Source organism: Erinaceus europaeus, chromosome 1, assembly GCF_950295315.1.
Source record: "Erinaceus europaeus chromosome 1, mEriEur2.1, whole genome shotgun sequence".
Classification (NCBI taxonomy): Eukaryota; Metazoa; Chordata; class Mammalia; order Eulipotyphla; family Erinaceidae; genus Erinaceus; species Erinaceus europaeus.
This window is the reverse complement of record NC_080162.1, coordinates 106599525-106621304: the sequence shown is the minus strand read 5'-3', so window position 1 is coordinate 106621304 and position 21780 is coordinate 106599525. Positions and strand designations below refer to the sequence as shown.

The 21780-nt window shown below is 49.6% G+C and overlaps 1 protein-coding gene across 2 annotated transcripts; it reads left to right on the top strand.

Annotated features, from left to right (window-relative positions):
* The first annotated feature begins 1454 nt into the window (after nt 1-1454).
* Nucleotides 1455-21657, top strand: APMAP (adipocyte plasma membrane associated protein). Of its 2 annotated transcripts, none has more exons than XM_007535617.3 (9): nt 1455-1638; nt 6925-7041; nt 10237-10352; nt 13525-13617; nt 15512-15628; nt 16360-16534; nt 17065-17199; nt 18316-18508; nt 19178-21657. In XM_007535617.3, the coding sequence occupies exons 1-9, from the start codon at nt 1547-1549 to the stop codon at nt 19394-19396; spliced, it is 1257 nt and encodes a 418-aa protein (XP_007535679.1). In that variant the 5' UTR covers nt 1455-1546; the 3' UTR covers nt 19397-21657. The 2 variants fall into 2 exon arrangements, with proteins under 2 accessions (XP_007535679.1, XP_060048518.1); XM_060192535.1 differs by lacking the exon at nt 1455-1638 and adding an exon at nt 4148-4409.
* The last annotated feature ends 123 nt before the right edge of the window (nt 21658-21780 follow it).

Sequence of the window (21780 nt, the reverse complement as noted above, 5' to 3'; positions counted from 1 at the left end):
TCACTGATCAGCCCCCTGGACACTCCACACTAGACTCTGCTTGCTTCTTGTCATTCCCCATCCCTTTACCCTGACCACTATCATCTTGCCCACCTAAGTCCCAGTTCACAGGCCTCCTCCTCCAGGAAGCTTTATCTGTTCAACGCTGTGTGATGAGACTGGCCCTGTGTGGCCTCCAAAGCACTCTGACAATCTTCTCTTTTATACCCATTGTTAAGCTTATGTTTCGTATTGGTTATCTCGCTTATCTCTCCTGCATGCTGGCTCACTGTTTCACCTTTGCGGAGTTCCTGGATGGTTTTCAGGGAACTGAGGAGGAATGGCAACAGTACAGAATGGGGAAGAAACCCTGGGCTGTAAGTAGGGAGTGTTTCCAGTTTCATTTGGGAGGTATCTTATTGGCTGCCTAGGCACCATTAAGGACTCCTCTCACTCAATGGGAGTGAAGGTGGATGGGCTCTGATTGGTCCATCCCAACAGTCCTCAGCCAGGAGCTATTTGATTCTGCAGGGGGCATTTGGCAATGTCCAGAGATATTACTGATTGTCACGATTAGGTGGGAGGCTACTGGTATCTATAGTGGGGATCAGAACTGTTGTCAGGCACCCCACTATGTGTGTGGCAGTACCCCAGTTGTCATTAGTGCTGAGGCAAGGGAGCTGATTTAACCAATCATAAAGCTCCCATCCCCTGCCAATGACTGGGTCACAGCTAGACTGGGGAGTGGAGCAGGGAGGCTGGAAGCCAGAGAAACTGCAATTAGCAAAGTGCATCACACAGAACACCACCACCAAACTGTTGTGCAAAAGAAATGACCAATGTTCAGTGTTCAGACTATTTAATTTAGCTCATTCAGACCATTTGCTTCAGGATGAGACTGAGTTAATCTGGTAACAGCTCTGCACGGACTTACATGCTCCGAGATCAGACCACTGACTTCTCTGGACTTTCTTGGTTTAATTGAAAATTCCAATTCACCCCTGGTCTTGAATAGTCAAACCATTTTGGTTAAGTGCAGATGAAGGAAAGCATTATCAGAGGAGGACGGATTAATAGGAACAAAGGCAGAAGCCCGGCTCCCCCAGAGGACGTCCCTCCAGTCGGAGGACTTCATGCGGGGCCCGCTGCGAACCCCCTGGGCCGAGAGGCGCGGGACACCTCGGCCTAAAGAAGTCTCTCCACGCACACCGACAGCAGGAAGCTGAGGGACCCGCAAGCTGGTGCCGAGGCTCCTACCCGTGGTGCTCGCCGCAATCGTTCCCGCACCTTAGCTGCAGGGACCTCCGCCATTGGAATCGGCCGGGAGCGACTAACCGAGAGCGGAAGGGGTGGAGCCAACACTTCACTTCCTCTCGGGACCCGGGAGGGGCGGGACTGAGAGCGTCAGTCGCGCGCGCGACCAGGAGGGGCGGGACTAAGAGCGTCACTCGCCCGCGGCCAAGTAAGGGGCGGGACTGAAGGCGTCACTCGCGCGCGGCTAGGAGGGAGTCGGGTCGGGCTGCGCGGCCCTCCCAGGCGGGCGGCCGGCTGCAGTGTCGCTGGAGTCATGAGCGAGGCGGACGGACTGCGGCAGCGCCGACCCCTGCGGCCGCAGGTGGTCACGGACGATGGCCCTGCCCGGGAGGCCAAGGACGGCAGGTGGGCGGACCGCGAGTCGGGCCCGATCCCGGGCGGGCTGGAGCGAGCGCGGTGCCTGCCGCCTCCCCGGGGCTCTAAGGGGACGTCCGCTCAGCTGACGGGGAGCCTCGGGCCTGGGGGCCCACCTGCCTCCCTGAGTCTGCAGAGCTGTTCAGCCCCGGGGCCCCGGGGCCCCGGGAGTGAGGGCGGGCTGTAGAGCCGCTGACTCCCGGGGGTCTCCGGGTGGGGGGCACCTGCTGCAGACGCGGGGAACCCCGGGCCTGGGGATCTACTCCCCCTCGCTGTCCCGCATTGTCCTGTCCTCTCCCGGAAACTGCCAAGCTGCCGCTCCCGCTGCGCCGGGGCGCTGCGAGACGGGTCTCGGGCCTCGCGGACACCTACCCGCCCACATCTGCGTCCTCCACGGGGACATCAGCTCCCTCCGCTCCTGTCCCCCCGCATCTGCATCTCACACGCGAACAGCTGCTTTCCCCTCTCCCTACACCCGCTCCCCGCGGATTTACCCCATCCCACCCCACACCTGTCCACCTCCTTTCCTCAGACCAGGCGAGGGCCCCCGAAGGAGCAGAGGACAGGGGGACCCCGGCAGGCAGTCAGGGAGACAGGTCAGGGCAGCAGACTGGCACCAGGAACTGTAGCTGCTGGTGCACAATAAATGACCTTGACTTCCTGCACCTTCCACTGTTCCCAACTTTGATGTTATACTTTACCAGCCAGAAAACAGAAGCATGACACTGAAACATCTACTTCAATATCAATACTTAAACCCCTGCTTTACAGTTTGTCTATTGAGTCCCATGTCGAGTCTTTAGGGAGAACCTAGGGATAAAGCCCACATAAAGCAACGTCAGAAGTTCTGGAACTGACCGACTTCTGCATTTTGATAGAGATCTTGGGAATGTTTATTGCTGTGCATGCAGACAGGTGAAATGCATATTGAGTGACAGACCTTTTCCCGTAGAGATGACACTTTGTTTTTTGGACTTAAATTTTTTTTTGGGGGGGGGAATTAATGGTTTACAGTCGACTGTAAATGAGATGGCACTTTAATGATCAGAGAACACATTGGAAAGTGGTAGCGGAGAAGAGGTGTGACTGTAGACAGGCAGCTGGCAGAGGTTCTTTGGGTGATGGATGGCACCCCCTGTCCCTCAGATGCTGGGCCATAATGCATGTGAAACCCCATAGTTGGCTGATGGCTACCCTGGGCTTATAGGTTTCCAGGGGTGTGTATAGCAGGACAAGCTGCCCACCCTAATAACTGTTTCAGGAGGCCATTGTCTGGTGATGACTGAGGAGACACTTAGAAAAGCAAGCGAGGACTGGCAGGGCTGTGCTACAGCACACTTGAACGTGGGTTTTGCACCCACATTGTACATTAGTGGAAGGAGCAGCTGGCCTGGCTGTGCCCAGAGGCAAACAGCACCTGGGCAGATGGAGCTTGAGGGCAACTGATGAGGGGCTCCGGGGCAGAGGGATGCAGTTAATTGCATTGTTTTTCAGTTTCTCTTCAGGGACTTTTTCCATAATGAAGTTCCAAAGTCTTCTGTTGCTGCTAATCTTTTCCAGTGAACTTTTTAAATATTATGTCTACAATTTGATATTTTTTTGACTCTCTTGTCCACAACCACTATTCTTATTTCTTCATAGATCCCTTTTTGTCTTATTTGATTGGATTATAGAAACCACTGTAAGTTGATGAGTTCATGAAGAGCCAGGGGTCTGGATTTTGCTTCTGAGCCCTTACCCTGGCTGTGTTTACAAGTGGCTCTTTTAACGTGTTTCTTACTTATCTTCTGTGTTAAAATGAAAGCAGCTATAATTCAGGAGCCCGAGTTTCAGTGAACCTGTTCAAGGGTACAGTGGCTCAGAAATACTAGACTTGTTGCTGTTTGGTGCTGCTGGGTGTCAGAGACCTCCTTAACTTCTGGAGTAGTTCTGGTCACTGGTGGGGTTGGGGCTAGCATGCTTTTCACAGAAATCACAGGTCATTTTGCTCTCAGATCAGGCCTAAGGTGCTGATGCCCTCTGTGCAGAAGTGGCTAAGACACACCCTTCAGATTTGACTAAGGAAGTTGCAGAGGACTTGGTAAATTGATGCTGAGCCAAGGGAATAATTGTCAAATTCCCTTGCCTCACCATGATTGCTGTCTTGCCCTCAGCACTAAGATATTTCTGGGCATAGATGTCCTCTGAGGCAAGCGTTGCTCCAGCCTTTTCTGGGAGATTGGGGCAAACAAGTTGATGGGGCAAACAAGTGTGCTTGGGAGGGACATTGCCAACTTCTTGGGTGTGCCAGCACATTGGGAAAGAGTGTGTGGTGGGAACTTGTGGAGCTGAGCTGAGAGAAGATGGAGGGGGGTAGAGGGGAGTACATTCCTTAATGTGACATGGGTGTGCAGAGGTGGGGCAGATGGGGAACAGATAGACTTAGAGCTGCGGTGATCCTGCAGAACCAGGATGGCTGTTACCAGATGCTCGTGAACACTGGGGAGACTACGCTTGGGGCCCAGAGATCTGGAATCAGTCTGGAGTAACGGCCCCTCACAGACCCAGAGGACTGTTTATAGAGTGCTTTGTTGGCATTCTCCGTTCGTTGTCAGCCCTACAACACCAGCGACTCTGGCTCCGTCAGAGAGCACCGTGTGCCCCTGGTGTGGGTCTGGGGAGCTGAGGCGGGTGCAGAGTGGCCATGGCTGTGTGCTCTGCCTGCAGCTTCGGGACATCTGCAAGGCCAGATCCAGCCTCTTCAGGAGAATTGGGAAGCCCAGGTGTTTATGTGAAGTCCCCTTATTTAGTTTTTAAATTTTGCAGTCAAATTCATTTTACGGAAGGATGGTTTAAGATTTGGACCCAACTTTGCATTCTGTGCATCTATGGGGACTCTGACAAGTCCCAAAGCCATGGGGACCGATAACAGCAGCTGTCGGCAAACGCTAGAAGAAGAAGACAGCCGCTGTCCTTGCTCCTTGCTGGGTTGAATTGCTAGTGAAGAAAGAGACGTGAGGGGTGATCTCAGGGACCAGTTCTGGGGGAGGTGTGTGGGAGGAAAGGGTTTGCTGCCCTTCAGCAGACCTGGCCCAAGGTGCCTGAGAAGGGAAGCTCCCCGCCCGCCTGCAAAGTGGACGCTTCACGCCCGCCTGCAAAGTGGACGCTTCACCTTGTGCTCAGCTGGGTAGGCCACGGCAGGCCCCTCCATGCATTTCCATCACTGCAGATGGTTCTGCTGGACAGCTCTGCTCAGGGACTTCAGTGCCGTGTTCAAACTTGTCTGCCTAATGTCCTCCTATCCCAGTATTGACCTGGCCCTCTTCAGCTTCTGAGACCTGGGGGGAGAGGGCATGTCCAGGATGCTGCGGCTGCCTGCTGTTCACATTGGTTCTTTACTTCAAAAAATATTTATGTATTTATTTATTTAGGATAGAGCTAGAAAAGTCAAGAGGGAAAGAGGAGATAAGGAGAGAGAGACAGAGACACCTGCAGCCCTGCTTCATTGCCTGTAAGGCTTCTCCTTGCGGGTGAGGACCGGGGGCTTGAACCCAGGTCCTTACACACTGTGATGTGTGCACTTAACCAAATATGTCACCTTCCGGCCCTCAGAAAATCTTTTATTTTTATTTATTTTATTTTAATGAGAGAGAGAAATATATACAGAGAGGAATACCAGAGCCCTGCTCAGTTCTGTCTGATGGTGGTACTGGGAACTGAACCTGGGACCTCAGAGCCTCAGGCAGGAGAATCTGAGCTGACCTTTTCTGAGGTCTAGGGACTCTAGGGGCTGCCCACCTTCTTGAGTTCTAGGCTGGGCAGCCTCTAGTTCTCCATTACCTTGTGCTCTGCTGGCAGGAGGATGGCAGCTAGACCCCAGTGAGGATGGGACATGGGGTGGGGTGGGCGCAGGCTTTGCTGGTCTCCTGGGAAACAGTTGTTTAAGTCCTGACTGGATGCTTTGTTTTGGAGTCCACTAAGTCTGTTCGCACTGTGTAAAGGAGCATTCAGGGTGTCACAAGTTCAGATGACCACACTTTAGATTTCAAAATACAAACCACAGTTAACTGCCCTGAAGTAGAGGAGGGTTCACATGAGTTGGAGGCAGGTTAGTGGTATCTACTATAGATTCCTGCTAAGCCAGGAACAGGTAAAGAAGCACTTTGGCTGACAGAAATATGTCAGCATTTTGGTGAAAGATTGCACAATGCAGTTTTTGTAAGAACCTGCCCTTGTCCTGGGGAGGGGAGGGAGGGAACTGCACTAGACTCAGGGCTGAGTTCATGGGGTGATTGATACCATGTCCACTGTGTCCAGCACTCACTGCCCTCAGCCGCCCTTGGCCTTTGTCTTTCTTTGGGCTTCTACTTTTATTTTAATAAAATTGTTTATTATGATAGTGAGAGATGCAGAGAGGATCAGTTCAGTGCCCAGCTCTGGCATACGGTGGTGCCAGGATTGAACCTGGGGCCTCAGGCATGCACGTTTTCTGCTCTGACTAGTTGAGCAGTCTCCTGTTCCAGGATCCTGCTTTGAAAACAACCTCCGGAAAACTGTCACTCCTCTTGTTTGTACTGGTGAACAGCCCTGCTATACTTGATATCCCACTGTGTTGAAAGAGTCTAAATCACTTGAAGCAGAATACTTGATTTAAAGAGCACCTTAGTCTCTAGAGAGGAGTTGGTATCTGAGCTTGTAGACTTTTAAAATGTCGTTAGGAAATGTAATTCACATAGCACAGTATTTACCCATTTAAATGTCCAGTTCATTGTGGTTTAGTATATCCTAGAGCTCTGAAAAATGATTGGGAAGCTGAGTGCTCAGGAACTGTCCTGCATCCATTTGCTTCTTACATTTGTCTCTGGCTCTTTGACTCCCCCAAACCTTAGAGTCGCAGCAGACACAGCACTGAGTGTTGCTAAGGAAACAGTAGCTAGTGGAAAACACCTGTCTTCTCTGTAGATATGTGTGTCATCACCACACTGCAGTTTTTCTCCCTCTACTTTTTGTGGTCATCAGTGTTTTCAGTTTGTCCTCTTTAAAGACCTCATAGAAGATTCTGGGTGACATGGGAATCCTGTTCTATTATTGGGAAGGAATTGATAAGGCTGCCTCACACAGGTGCAGCATGAACAGGAAAGGGTACAGGTTATGTTTGCTGATCCTCCCAAACAGTGCTAAAGTCTAGTCACAAAACCCAGAGGTGAGGCCCTGCTAGTGAGGATGCAGTGGGGGAATCCAGCTCCCTCTGAGGGCCCTGAGCCCTGCTGACTGCTTGGCCTGTTTTGTCTCTGGCAGCTCCTTTAGTGGCAGAGTTTTCCGAGTCACCTTCCTGATGCTGGCCGTCTCTCTCGTGGTGCCCCTGTTTGGAGCCATGGTGCTGCTGGAGTCCCCGATAGACCCACAACCTCTCAGGTGAGTATCCCTGGCTATCCTGAGTGGGGCGGCCTGGTGAGGATGTAAAGAGACCTTTGCTAGGGTTCCAGTTAGCCTACCTGAGAGGTAAGTCAGCATGAGAGCTAGAAGTCTGTTGGTTTTTCTCATGCCGGTTTTTTATGTTGAACTAGGTGTTACAGAGAATAGATACATGGCGTTGTTCCTGTTGTTTCAGAAATAGAGCCATACAAGCCAAAAGCACCCCCCCACCCCCCCCAAGAAAGAAAAAAAGAGAAAGAAATAAGAGAAGTGTAAGCAGGGCAAGGTGTAAGCTAGTCCATCCGATAGTGTGTGTACGTCAGCCTGTGGAGGAGGCCTTGTGCTCAGGCACCAACACCGTGTGTGTCTCACCAAATGGCGGAGTGGAGCCATGGTGCCTCTCCCTCTTCCTCCTTCTGTCTGATAAATAAAAAAGACTGAAGAAGTCATTCTAGGAGTAGTGGGATTAGGCACTGGCAGTGGGGAGAAAAGTATTTGAGATAGCTGGGATTCATTGAAGTAGCAAGGGCACACATAAAAGTTAAATTTATGAGTGGAAATATTTTGCATGTACAAACTATTGTATTTACTGTTGACTGAAACCATTAATCCCCAAATAAAAAAAATTAAATTCCTTTTTTTGCTACCTTGCTTTAATTTTTGTAATTTGGGTACTGTTTTACCTAAATTATTTTTAATAGTGAATTGATGACTAATGCAGTCTGTTATAACTTGCAAGCTAGGTTATAGCTAGGAATCCCAACAGATATTCTTGCATTTATAATTTCAGTGCACAGCCAGGCTCTGAGCAGTGTGGGGATTTGGCATGTTTGCCCCAGGGCTTGTCTGTCTGGCCCAGTGAGCCCCCAGTTCACCAGGGGCCAGGTGGGTGAAGCTGCCAGAGGTTTACATTAGGTGAGCCAGTCCATGTAAGGCTTTAAAAACTGTCTCTCTAGAGTAAGCATAACACACACAGCTGAATAAAGTGCTGGTATTTCAGGATTCAAACTTGGTCTCTCCACTGGATTAAATTAACAAGAATCATTCTTGGCACCTACTGTGGGTGAGGTGGTCACCCAGCTGGACACAAAGATACAGAGCGGACACACTTATGACCTTAGAGTGATACACATCCCCCAAAGTCATGCATTTGCTGTTGGGTTTAGAATTAATATAAGCACAAGATTAAACCCCCACTAACTTGGGTAACATTGAGAATGAGTGAAGGCCTGGGCACTGGAGATTCAGGGTGTTGGCTCTGTACTTCAGGGTGTAACCTGCACGTGACTTTCTATCTGAGCCAGGCCCAGGGGTAGCAGGTATCCTCTCAGAGAGCTCCCGGGACCTATGGGGAGGCCTCTCCTGCACCTGGAGGCGTTACCTCTGTGTGTACAGGTGCATGAACCATCCCATGGAGGAGCTGACCTGGACTCTTCTGAAGAGCCCACTTGACAAGGTGGGAGCCAGCTGTCCTTAGCTGGGGAACTAACCTGGGCTACCATTGGAGGAAGAGGCCAGCCAGCAGGTGGGGAGGGGGCTTGGAGGCCTGCATGTGGGGTTAGGTCAGGCCCACAGGCTGGGCTTGGGGAGTTGACTGATTGTCAGGTGTCGTTCATTCCCTAGGGCTCATGCTTGTCTGTGTTATTCAGTCCCCACACGTGTCTGGGGAGGTGACCTTGCCAGAGCCAGAGCAAGAACCTGTGTGTCCAGCTCCAGAGCTAGCTTGTCCCTGCAGCATACTGGCTGCAGTTCAGCTCTCTTCCGGAAAGAAAACTTACTGAAAAGAGGACATTAAAAGGCTTTTTTTTTTTTTTTTAAATCACACTATTATTAGTGATTTCCAAGATCATCAGAAAAGAGCACTTTTTGAAAAGCAGCTAGAAAGCCAGAGAAAAGAGTCAGGGCAAAGGGGAAGGAGGAAACACTCAACTTGGAGATGTGGCACCATGTTCCAAGTCGGTGCCGCTTGAGGAAGAGCAAGTGCTTTTCCTGGAGGGCATGGGCGGTGGGCAGGCAGAGAGCTCTCTCTCCCCACTCACAGCTGATCTCCCTGTGGCTCTTCCACTGGGTGTGTAGTCAGCACAACTGGGAAATGGGAGGTTGACAAGTGCTGTGGGAAAGAGGCTGGGGGCAGGGGTAGATAGTGTAATGGTTATGCAAAGACTCTCGTACCTGAGGCTCCAAAGTCCCAGGTTCATCCTGCATGCCACCATAGCCAGAGATGAGCAGTGATCTGGTAAAAAATAAAATTAAATAAATAAAATAAAAATAATGGAAAGAGGATGGGTATGGCCTGGCTCTGGGGAGAAATCCTGAGGGTGAAATTGTGTGGCCAGGGAGGGGTGGAGAGAATGGGTAAAGTCAGTAAGGGCTGAGGTATGGGGGGTGGAAGGGAAGCCGTGCCTATAGCTCTGAGAGCCCCTGCAGAGATCTTGGTGTGAGTGAGCTGGGGCCTCGAAGGTTTAGAGCAGAGGGCACAGGCTTGAAGCAGAGGATGCTGTAGCCTGATTGCCCCCACACGTGCCTACTACTTAGCTGAGCTCAGGAGAGGAAGCAAGGCAGAAAGGATAGTGCCTGGCAGGGTGGTGGCAGGGGCTCTGAGGAGAAAAGCAGTCAGAGTTGGTCTGCTGGATGTGGCCCTGCAGGCTTGCTTATGGGTTGGGAGAGGCAGAGCCAGTACGGGACAAGCAGGAGCAGTGTCTGCCAGGGGGAGGAGTTGGGGCCCTGAGAGAAGCCAGGTAGGCTGTGTTGGGTGGTGGGGCAAGGTTGGCAGCCCCAGGCTGGGCTTTTCTCCCTCTCCTGGACCTCTCCTCGGCTGATGGCCAAGCAAGAAGCAAGGCCATCAGCTCTGCAGTGCTGACACAGTTCCCTCCACCTCAGCTGGTTCTTACTGGCCAGTAGCCCCAGAACAATCCACACCAGGGTGCTGTTCAAGGCCTGGGGAGGACTGACTTTGTAGAAGGCCTTGGGTAGATCTGGTGCTGGCTGGTTGGTGTTTCAAAAGTTCTTACATCAACCACTTTTAGTTAGTACTGTGACTTTCCCATCACAGATTTTTCCCTTGCTTTTGTGTTTCTGGCAACGAAGGGTGTTATTGGTACACACCAACAACATGAATGGGGAGTGATGTGTGTTGTAGGTCCTCAGTAAGCACTTTTTAAATAGACAAATTCCTGTAATTGTATTATCTTACAGCTTCAAAGAACCCCCTTTCATGCTTGGTGTTCTGAAACCAAATACGAAGTTACAGCGGGCGGAAAGGCTATTTGAAAACCAACTTATTGGGCCAGAATCCATAGCAAATATTGGGGGTAAGTAAACCCCTGGAAATGCAGAGTCTGAATGGGGTGCCTCAGCCTTTGGGGGGGGAGTCTGAAAGCAGTGCAGGGGCATCCTGCTCCTGGGTGGCAGCACCTGGACCTCTGTTTATTAATTTACTTATTTATTTTGGATAGAGACAGAAGTTGAGAGGGAAAGGAGGAGACACACCTGCGGCACTGCTCCACCACTCATGGAGACCCCCCCGCCCCCCCACTGATGGGGACCAAGGGCTTGAACCTGGGTCCTTGTGCATGGGAACATATGCACTCAACTAGGTGTACCACCACCCAGCCCCCCCTTTGTTCTTTTCAGCATTCCTACTTTTTTTGTGGGGATTTTCTTTGGAATTTCTCTACATAAACAGTTATATCTGTGAACAAAATCTATTTTAGTTCTCTCAAACAGTACAGTTGGGATATGTTTTCTCTCTTTTTCTTGTTTTACCGCACTAGCTAGAACTTTCAGAACAGCATTGGGATGGAATGAATGGCCAAGGGATAGCTTTGTTGGGTTCTGATCTTAGTGGAAATTTTCTAGTTTGTTACCACTAACTATGATACTGGCTGTAGTTTTCTTTTTTAACTAGATGAATTGCTGAGTAGTTTACATAATGAGTGGGCATTGAATTTTACCAAACGGTACTCCTGAATTTACTGATAGGATTATGAGATTTTTCTTTAGTCTCTATGGGCTGCAGTGACGTGTCCTCTTGCATTATTTTTGATATGAGTAATTCATAGTTTTCTCTCTGTATTTTCTTTTTTTTTTAATAAATCTTTTTTTCCACTTTATTTTTTAATTTTTTTATTTATTTGTTATTGGGTAGAGACAGAGAGGAGAGAGGGAGGAAGATAGAGGGGGAGAGAGACAGAGACACCTGCAATTCTACTTCACCACTCGTGAAGCTTTCCCACTGCAGGTGGGTTCTCCGTACTTTCCTAGACTGGCTAGAAGATCATCAATTTTACTAGCATTTTTAGAGAACCAGGTTTGGGGTTCATTGGCTTTTCTCTGTTGATTTCCTGCTTCCAGTCTCACTAATAACTCCGTTGTGGCTTTTTCTCCTTCTTTCTCTTTCTCTCTCCCGACTTCTACCTTGTGTTTAATTTGCTTTTCTTTCTCTAGTTTCCCATCTTAGGAAGATTGGGATGATTGATTTTCAGTCTTCTTTTCTAATAAATACATTTGATGATATAACTTTCTCTCTCTAAGCATTGCTTTCACTACTACTCCAAATTTTGGTAACTTGTATTTTTTTTTTTTTTGGTAAGTTGTATTTTAAAGGCTTATTTATTTAGGATATATAGAGAGAAATTAAAAGAGAAGGGGAGATAGAGATGGAGAGACACCTGCAGCCCTGTTTCATTGCTCTTGAAACTTCCCTCCTACAGATGGAGACCAGGGCCTTAAACCTGTAATGTGTGTGCTCAACCAAGTGCACCCCTATCCGGTCTCAAGGCTTATTTATTTTTACGAAGTAGAGATAGATAGCTACATAGACAGGTAGACACTAGCTCTTGTTTATGATGGTCCCAGGGATCTCTGGGGCCTCAGGTATACAGATCTTGTGTTCTAATACACTAAGCTTTTTTTTTTTTTAAATTAGTGTCACATGATGTAATTTTATCCGTTTATTTAAAAAATGTAAAAGCTCTCTATAGCTCTGCAGATGAACCCAAGGTGATAAGAGTGTGTCATACTTCAGAGCCACACCCCAGCCCCAGCTTTATTCTGCATTTGAGAGACCAAGGCCATCACCTCATAATTCACAAAGCTTCACCCACCATTGTCTTTGGTGCTGTCCATGGGGCCTCACTGTGGTGCCAGGGAGTGAGCTGAGGATTACACCCCCAGAGATGTGCACGCATCTTCGGGGCCCCATGCCTTTGTTTCTAATGCACAGCCACACGTCACTCAGTAATGTGGATGCATTCTGAGAAGTACATCATGGGAATTCTGCCATTATGCTAGGTCACAGTGCTTTGCACTCTGAGATGGTGTAGCCCACTGTGCTACATGCAGTGTAGTGGGGCCCACAGGGACTGCTCTTGTATAAGCGGGGCGTATTTGATCAGAACATTATTAAGTGGAACACGTCTCTGTGTGTCTACATTCAAAGTCAGTTCCTTTTAGACACCGTAGTAGTTGGATCTTGTTTCTGCATCTTCTCAAGTCAGTCTGTGTCTTTTAGCTGGTGTGTTTAGACCATGATAATGGTGTTTACAATGATAATTGATGTATTTGAATCAGTATATACCATATTTGTTAGCCTTTGTTTTATATTGCTGTTTTTATGTGCTGCAACATATATTAATACACACATGCATAAATTCTACATTTAAAAATATGGACCATTTTCTGAATTTGCCTGCTGTCCTTATAGAGGGATGTGCTCATCTCTGTGTGGTTCCATTGTTCGTATGTGTGATGCTGAAGTGAGTCCTTCATGTATTTTTAATTTAACCCTGACAGACTGACTGCTTAGCAGTTATAACTCTTAAGCTGAACATTGCCAGCATCAGCAGCTGATGTTGACAGGAGGCTGACGTGGACATGATCCCCCCCCCAGAGTGGAGCATCGGCCCAGGAGAGGCCTCCCCTGAGGGCAGGAGATGCTTGGCTGCTATAGCTGCTGGTATCTGTTATACCTGCTGAGTGTCGGCAGGCATCTGTGGTTTCATTGCTGTACTTTTTAAGGATTAAAAAAAATTTTTTTATATTTATTTTCCCTTTTGTTGTCCTTGTTTTTTATTGTTGTTGTAGTTATTGTTGTTGTTATTGATGTTGTCGTTGTTAGATAGGACAGAGAGAAATGGAGAGAGATGGGGAAGACAGAGAGGAGGAGAAAAAGATAGACACCTGCAGACTTGCTTCACTGCCTGTGAAGTGACTCCCCTGCAAGTGGGGAGCCGGGGGCTCGGACTGGGATCCTTACACTGGTCGTTGTGCTTTGCGCCATGTGCGCTTAACCTACTGTGCTACTGTCCGGCTCCCTTAAGGGTTTTTTATTACCACATGTTACCTTGCCCTCATCTTCAGAGATGTCATTTCCTCTGTGGAGACAAAATACACAACAAGCTCCTCTGTTGTAGAGAAAGGTGGTGTGGCCATGGCTCATGGAGCATCCTGGTCACTCTAATTCCTCCTCCTCCTCCTTCACAGATGTGATGTTCACTGGCACAGCAGATGGCCGTGTCCTAAAACTTGAGAATGGGGAAGTGGAGACTATCGCGCGTTTTGGCTCAGGCCCGTGCAGTAAGTGAACATCCTAGACAATACTCTCCTCCACTCTCCAGATGAGTGGAACATGGGTCTCTCAGTGGGTCATCCTCAGAGGAGAAGCTTGCCTGGCCTCCTGGCAGCAGAACCTGGCAGGTCATAGTGTGAATCTTCACTGTGCCTGTGGGTGGGTCCTCAAGGTCCGGTCCTGAGTATCTCCTGTGGCCACATTGTCCCACCAGGCAGTGACCTGGACACTGTGGCACCCACTGGCCCCTACACCTCCCTGGTGAGCAGGGCCCATGTCCACCTCTGAGATGTGGGGTGGCTAGTCAGTGCTGACATAGTGCTGCTATGAAAAACATTTTGCATGCCCAAGGCACCGAAGGTCACAAGCTCTATCTCCAGCACCACCATAAGCCATGAACAGTGCTCTGGTAAAGCACAAAGCAAAAGAAAAGGGAAGGGGAGGAGAGGGGAGGGGAGGGGGAGGGGGAGGGCAGGGGAGGGAATGGAAGAGCATTTTGCTTTGTTGTGACTTGGATGCCTGTACTAGCTTCCCAGGAATGTTAGCAGTGACGTTCACAAGGCGAATATCCTGCAGTCACTCAGGTTCTGGAAAACTAGTGCGGAAAGTCTCGCTGCTTTTTGTTTTGTTATTTGTTTTTTACTAGAGCACTGCTCAGCTCTGGCATATGGTGGGGTGGGGAATTGAACCTGGGTCTTAGGAACCTCAGGCATGAGAGTCTCTTTGCATCACCATTATGCTGTGTACCCCTGCCCAAAAATCTCACTGTTTAAAAACTGGGAGCCTGTAGGTTTCTAATCAGTCATTAGTTTTTCAAACGTGAAAGATAGATTTTTTTTTTTAAAATTTTTTATGAGCAAGACTGAGACCAGAACACCACTGTTAGCTCCTGCATGTGTAGCCGGAGGGAATCAAACTCGGGACTGAAATGTTTCTGCATGTTCAGGCCAAAGCGCTGGCACAGTGGGCAATGCACTGGACTTGACTTCTCAGTTTGGGGCTCAGCAGACCCCTGCAGCACTGTCCACCAGAATGGAGTGGTGTTCTGGTCTCTCTCATGAAAAGAAATCTTTATCAAAAAATGATGCATTCTCATTTTGAAGTATGTGAACATAATAAAATGCCACAAAGAAAATAGAGCCACCTCAAAGGCTTTGCAGGTAAACATGTTGCTAGCACTCAGATGTCTTGTTTGTGAACACTTGTATTCTCTCACCCTGCAGTGGACTCTGTAGTCAGCACTCCAAGGAGAGGGCCTTTGCAGTAACAATTCAAGCTTCCTAAAGTAAAAATTGCCACAAGTTTTGCTCTTTTATTTTTATTCCCCCCCCAACCTGTGACTTTGGAGCCCCAGACATGAGTCTCTTTGCATCACCATTATGCTGTTTCCCCTGTCCTACCACAAGTATTTAAAAACCTAGGTGAATAATCTCAGGAGTGAAATAGCTGTTCCTTGGTTACAGTAGAGAGCGAGGAGGAGGCTGTCCTGTTTCTCACAGGGCACAGTGCTCACTCAAGTCAGGCAGTTGGCCATGAGTTCCTGACTCCTGAGGTTCTGGGGACATTCCCTGAGTTAACTGTTCGGGTCTGAGGATTCTGATGTACCTTGACCCTGGGTACTCACTAGGATTCTCATGCCTGGCTTCTCAGATGCCCCCTGCCACACTGGGTAGTTGGCATGAGTTCTAGGAGCTGGAGTTTAGAGACGGTGTGTGTGTGTGTGTGTGTGTGTGTGTGTGTGTGTGTGTGTGTGTGTGTGTGTAATATCACAGTCTTTTTTGTTCCGTACAGCATGGTGCATATTTGGGGAGGATGGGTAAGGTGTGTGCACACCGAGGGATGGGGACAGGTGAGTGAACAGAGTTTGGACTGGCTGCTGATTCCTTTGCGTTTGTTCCACAGAAACTCGGGATGATGAACCTGCTTGTGGGAGACCCCTGGGGATCCGGGCCGGGCCCAATGGGACTCTCTTTGTGGTTGACGCATACAAGGGACTATTTGAAGTGGATCCCCAGAAACGTATGTGACCATTACTTTGTCCTCTTCTGGAATGATGGCAGACTTTTTTTTTTTTTTTCCCTTTTTTGCCTCCAGGATTATTGCTGGGGCTCGGTGCCTGCACTATGAATCCACTGCTCTGCTCCTGGAGGCCATTTTTTTTTTCCATTTTATTGCCCTTGTTGTAGTTGTAATAGCTATTATTGTTGTTGGGTAGGAAAGAAAGAAATGGAGAGAGATGGGGAAGACAGAGGAGGAGAGAAAGACACCTGCAGACCTGCTTCACCACTAGCGAAGTGACCCCCCTGCAGGTGGGGAGCTGGAGGCTTGAACTAGGATCCTTATGTTGGCCCTGTGCTTTGTGCCGTGTGTGCTTAACCCACTGCACTACAGCTCAGCCCCTGATGGCAGACTTTTTAAACAACATTTGCACAAGTGGGTTTGGTACAAGTGAAAAGAATGGAAGAAAATTGTCCTAAGGTCAGTAAAATTGAGCATGTGCAAGGCCCTGGTATGCTACAATACAGATACAAGTATTTTTTAAAATTAAAATCAAAAGCATCCATCACCTATCATCAGATGAAAGAAAGGGAACAGATCTGACTTGACATGGAAGAGCTCCTTTGAGGTTTTTCTTTTAAGTCCATCACGCTGATCAGTATTTTGAAATCATAAGTTCTAGATTGAAAACAAGTCTTCTTTTCCCTCTCCCCTCTGTCCTCCCCCTCCCCCCTCCCTCCCTCCCTCTTCAGGTAAGGTGAAATTGCTGCTGTCTTCTGAGACTCCTGTAGAAGGGAGGAAAATGTCCTTTCTGAATGACCTCACGATCACCAGAGATGGGAAGAAGATCTATTTTACAGACTCCAGCAGCAAGTGGCAAAGACGAGACTATCTACTGCTGGTTATGGAGGGCACGGATGATGGACGGTGAGTGTTCATGGCTGACCTGCAGTTGCTCTGTTGGACATCCAGTGGACAGTGAGTGTTTGTGATGGACCCACAGATGCTCTGCTGGGTGTAAGCTGGGCAGGATGGTGCTGGCAGAGCTGAGGGCTCCGGAGTGCAGGGGTGTTGATGAGCAAATAACCCAGCTTCTGAGATAGGGCCTTAGGGACTTCTGGAAACAGCAGGTGGATCCAGATATTTTTACCTTCTTGAAGTCATAGAGTTAGAACGGGCATGTTTAGAGGGTGGAGAGAGAGCTCCAAGGCACCTGGACTGCAAGCCATCCTTCCCATGAGGCCCTGTGGGCCTCGTGAGCCACCCCCCCCCATGAAGTGGGTCGGTGTGGGAAGTGGCTGTGGTCTTGGTCTCTCTGAGAAGGGTCCCTAGGCCTGCCTGGAATGAGGAAACCTGCCCCCCAGTACAAGGCTGGCTCTCCCCCACTAGCCTCTATGGGTGTCCCGAGGGGAGCATGGCTGGGACTCCCCACTGACCTTTGGCTGTTCTGCCTGCAGCCTGCTGGAGTATGACACCGAGACCGGGGAGGTAAAGGTCTTACTGGACCAGCTGCGGTTCCCCAATGGTGTGCAGCTGTCCCCTGCGGAGGACCACGTGCTGGTCTCGGAGACCACCATGGCCAGGATCAGAAGGTGTGTGGGCACTGCCTGGCTTTCTTGGCCACTCACAGGTGGCAGGGAGTGGTCCAGGAACAATCTTTCTTTTGGTCACAGTAACTCTTGGATGTGCCTGTTTTTCCTCCGTTTCTCAGCCCATGTGAGAGCCCTGGTTGGGGAGTCTTTTTCTTTTGTTGTTTTTTTGAAGTGGGAAGAGGGTGAGAAAGAGACACCTGCAGCCCTGCTTTACCACTTGTGTGACATAACCCCCTCCAGGTGGAGGCTGTGGGCGTGAACCTGGGTCCTTGTGCACTTAAACATATGCAGTCTACTGGAAGTCAGTCAGCCTGCCTGCCTGCCTGCCTGCCTGCCTGCCTGCCTGCCTGCCTGCCTTCCTTCCTTCCTTCCTCCCTCCCTCCCTCCCTCCCTTCTTTCCTGTCTTCCTCCCTCCTTCTCTCTCTCTCTCTCTCTCTTTTAATAGAACACTGATCAGCTCTGGCTTATTGTGGTGTGGGGGATTGGATCTGGGACTTCAGAGCCTCTTTGCATGACCATAATGCTATCTACCCCCACCCAGGAGTCTTTGTCTTCAATCCTTATTCATGGATAAGAAGTGGAGAGAGGCCTGGGGCACCATGTGGTCCTGTAATGAGTCCAGGACCCCGTGCTTCTCCTATTCTACCCCCCTCCTAGGCTGCTATTGGGAGTCTTTTTTTTTTTTTTTTTATTTATTTGTTCCTTTTTGTTGCCCTTGTTGTTTTATTGTTGTAGTTATTATTGGTTGTTATTGATGTCGTTGTTGTTGGATAGGACAGAGCGAAATGGAGAGAGGAGGGGAAGACAGAGATGAGGAGAGAAAGACACTTGCATACCTGCTTCACTGAAGTGACTCCCCTGCAGGTGGGGAGCCGGGGGCTCGAACCGGGATCCTTACACCGGTCCTTGCGGTTTGCTCTTGGGGGTCTTGATGGAAGGCTGCTTGTGCGTCCCAGGTCCCGTCCCTTCTCTCCAAGGTTCACGAGTATCCCTTCCAGCCCTGTGCCTTTTCTCAGTGTCTAGACATTTGCTGGGACCAGGCTCAGCCTTGGGCTTCACTGCAGTGCTTCCTGGGCCTGGGGACTGCTGTTCACTGTCCCTGGGTGGCCTTTTCAGAGTCTACGTATCTGGGCTGATGAAGGGAGGAGCTGACCTGTTTGTGGAGAACCTGCCTGGATTTCCAGACAACATCCGGCCCAGCAGCTCGGGGGGCTACTGGGTCAGCATGGCGACTATCCGCCCCAGCCCTGGCTTCTCCTTGCTGGACTTCCTGTCTGAGAGGCCTTTCCTTAAAAGGATGATCTTTAAGGTAACTACAGATACTGTGATTCCAGAAAACAAGATGAATCTGAGTAGTATCTGTTCTGATCTTTGTAACTCTTGAGCTGTTTATAATGTCTGGTTGATAACTGTGCATTGATATAGTTATATTGCATAATAGTATGCATGTAGATTGCTCATACCATATGTAAATATTTGATAGAGAAGTTGAGAGGGGTGGGAGGAGTTAGAGATGGAGAGAAAAATACAGACACCAGCAGCCCCGCTTCACCGCCATCAAGCGTCTCTGTAGGTGGTGGCTGGGGGTTTGAACCTGGGTCCTTGCATATTACAGCACGTGCACTCTACCAAGTACACCACTGCCCTCCTGGCCATTTTCCCTAGAGTTCTGTAGTCTCTTCAGAGCTGTGCATGAACTGAGGGCTCTGCAGTAAGGGAGGAGGAGCAGGCAGGTTGTTCTAGACAGAAACATGGGTGAGTTGCTGCAAGGCTCCTTTTGTTCTGGGGGTGGCAGCATCTTTCAGGAAGATAATCCCCCCCAGCCGGTCAGCTGCTGCAGACTGGTTTCTGGCTCCATCACTGGGACACCTGAACCCCCATGGGGTCGCAGAGTTGGGGCTTAGCAGGCTATCTATCCCTGGGCCTACTGCCTCCCTGGAACTGGCTCTGTGCTCACACCCATTCTCTGCCCCTGCAGCTGTTCAGCCAGGAGACACTACTCAAACTGGTGCGGCGGCACAGCCTGGTCCTGGAGCTCAGTGACAGCGGGGCCTTCCGCAGGAGCCTGCACGACCCCGATGGCCAGGTGGTAGCCTACGTCAGCGAGGCACATGAGCACGGGGGCTACCTCTACCTAGGTTCCTTCCGGGCCCCCTTCCTCTGCAGGCTCGATCTCCAAGCTGCTGACCAGCCCTGAAGCCCCCGCCGGAGCCATCTGGACCCTGCGCCCCAGCCTCCTGTACCTCGTTCTCCCTCCAGGGTGGCCCGGGATGGCCCCCACCGAGGTGGCTTCTCTGAGGGGGATGCATAATCCCTGCCCCGGGAGAATGCCTTTCTGCAAAACCACTTTCTCTCTTACAAAACTTCTTGGTTCAGTAGTTCCCTGGGTCTCAGGAGACTTGATGCACTTTGAACAGGACTCAGGGTTTGGTGGACAGAGCTGCAGAAACTGTCCAGGGAGCACGGACTGGCCTCTGGCTCTGTCTACTTGCTTCAGGTCTTTATTGTAGAAGGAAGTCAGTCAGGTCTCTCTTTGTGGTGGGGGTGGGGGGTGGGGAGCTGGGGGTGTAATCCAGAAAAGGTGAGGAGGACTCAGCACAGTCGTGGTAGGTGCTAGGCCTGTGCTATCCTGAGCTTGGGTGTCCTCTCCTATACTTCCAAGTTGTCACTTGCTCAGCTCCCTGCCCTGCCCTGAGCCAGAGCCCCGTCAACCACCCTGTCAGCCACCCAGACAGGGGCGTCAGTGAGGAGGCTTGCTGGCAGGAAAAGCTGTCTCTAGGCAGCTCAGTGAGCCCTCAGACTGAGTGTCCTGGAGACCGGCTGAGGAAGGCCCTGCTCATGCCCCTCTGCTGTGACCTCCAGACCCTTGGATGTGAGTAACACATGTGCTCCATTGGCTGAAGTGTCACAGGTGTGAAATTGCTACCCTGATATCTTGACAAATATGTCTACACCCTGGTCATAACTTTGTCAGGAAGAACCTTATAGTCATATTAGTTAAATGGACTTTTCTCTTGAATGACCTTTTTTGATGGGTGTTGGTAGGAAAATATATCTTTTTTTTTTTTTTTTTTAAATCATTGCTGGGACTTTACCATTCAGAACCAGCTTGTTCAGACAGGAGACAGAGGCAGAGAGTGAGACACCCCAGCACTGAATCTTCCTCAGGCTCCAACCTGGGTCCTGCATGTGGTGAAACAGGTACCCTCGCAGGTGAGCTTTTGGCCCTTACTCAGAGCCACTTTATCAGGGATAGATCTAGTGTCAGCAGGGGGACCCTGTTCTGCCCAGGATCTACTGGGAGGGTTGAGTGGTCACTGAGCCCTCCCTCCACACAGCCTCTGTGCACAGACGGGGCCCTCAGGCAGCTGGGCGTCCTGCCGCGCCGTTGCTCTCTGTTCTGTGGAGGGCTGATGCCAGCTTGTCTTCTCTCCTGGAGGTCTGGGAAACATGCAATAGATGGTATCTCGGGAATGTTTCCTAATAACTTGACAGAGACCTCAAATAGGTGATGTTGATGTTGCCGGGTGGTGACACACCTGGTTGAGCGCACGTTACAGTGCACAAGGACCTGGGTTCAAGCCTGCGATCCCCACCACAGGGGGAAAGCTTCACAAGTGGTGAAGCAGGACTGCAGGTGTCTCTCTGTCTCTCCTTCTCTACACCCCCCTTCCTCTCAACTTCTGGCTGTTTCTGTCCAATAAATAAAGATTAAAAAATAATAAAATAGGTGATGTTATTAGAGTTAAGAGAGCACTGAGTGTCGTGGGTACTTAGCACCCTCTGTATCTGATTGCTCTGGCCAGTTGGCACCTTTGCCTCCTTTCCTGGCATCCCCTTGCCCCCCACCCCCATATTCTGGCCTGGCTTCACCTTCGGGGAAGAGTCAGGAGTCTGACTTGATGGTCTTCTGCCATCTTCTCAGGATGGCTGTATTGTGTGGCAACTAGAGCCAGAGATTGGCTTCAGTCTGATGGGACCCCAGAGTGTGTCAGATGAATGACTTTAAATATATAACTGTAGGGATGAAGATGTGAGTAGTGATTATAAAGTATTTAAAAATAATAATGGTACATCTCATATTGCGAATACAGGAAGAATAAAGTAAAAATCTGATCCTTTTATCATAAAGAACAATCTAAACACGCTGACCTTAGGAACACGTTGGCTTCCTGACTGAGAACAGAGGGCTCGGCTTTGAAACACTTTATACTGATACAAACAAGTCGGTAAATGGCTTTTCACAGTTTTCAGCCAAGGAGTCTTGATTTCGACTCAGTGTTGGCTCTCTGTCTGAGTGTGATTTCCTGGGCTCCATCTGGTGATTTGACATAGTGGGGTGCAAACTTAGAACCTTATTAGGTTTGAGTATGTGACATGCTTTTATTGCCAACATAAAATGGGCCTGCTCTGATGTGAATTATTAACGTGCTTTTTAAAATTAAATGGTTCATTTGCTGTGTGTTTCTTTATTAACCATCATAGAAATGTTACCAGGATTCAGATCTTACCCATGTAGGACAGAGGCCCCAATTTGAGGTTCTCACCATTACTGTTATGCTCACATCACAGAGTGGTCTC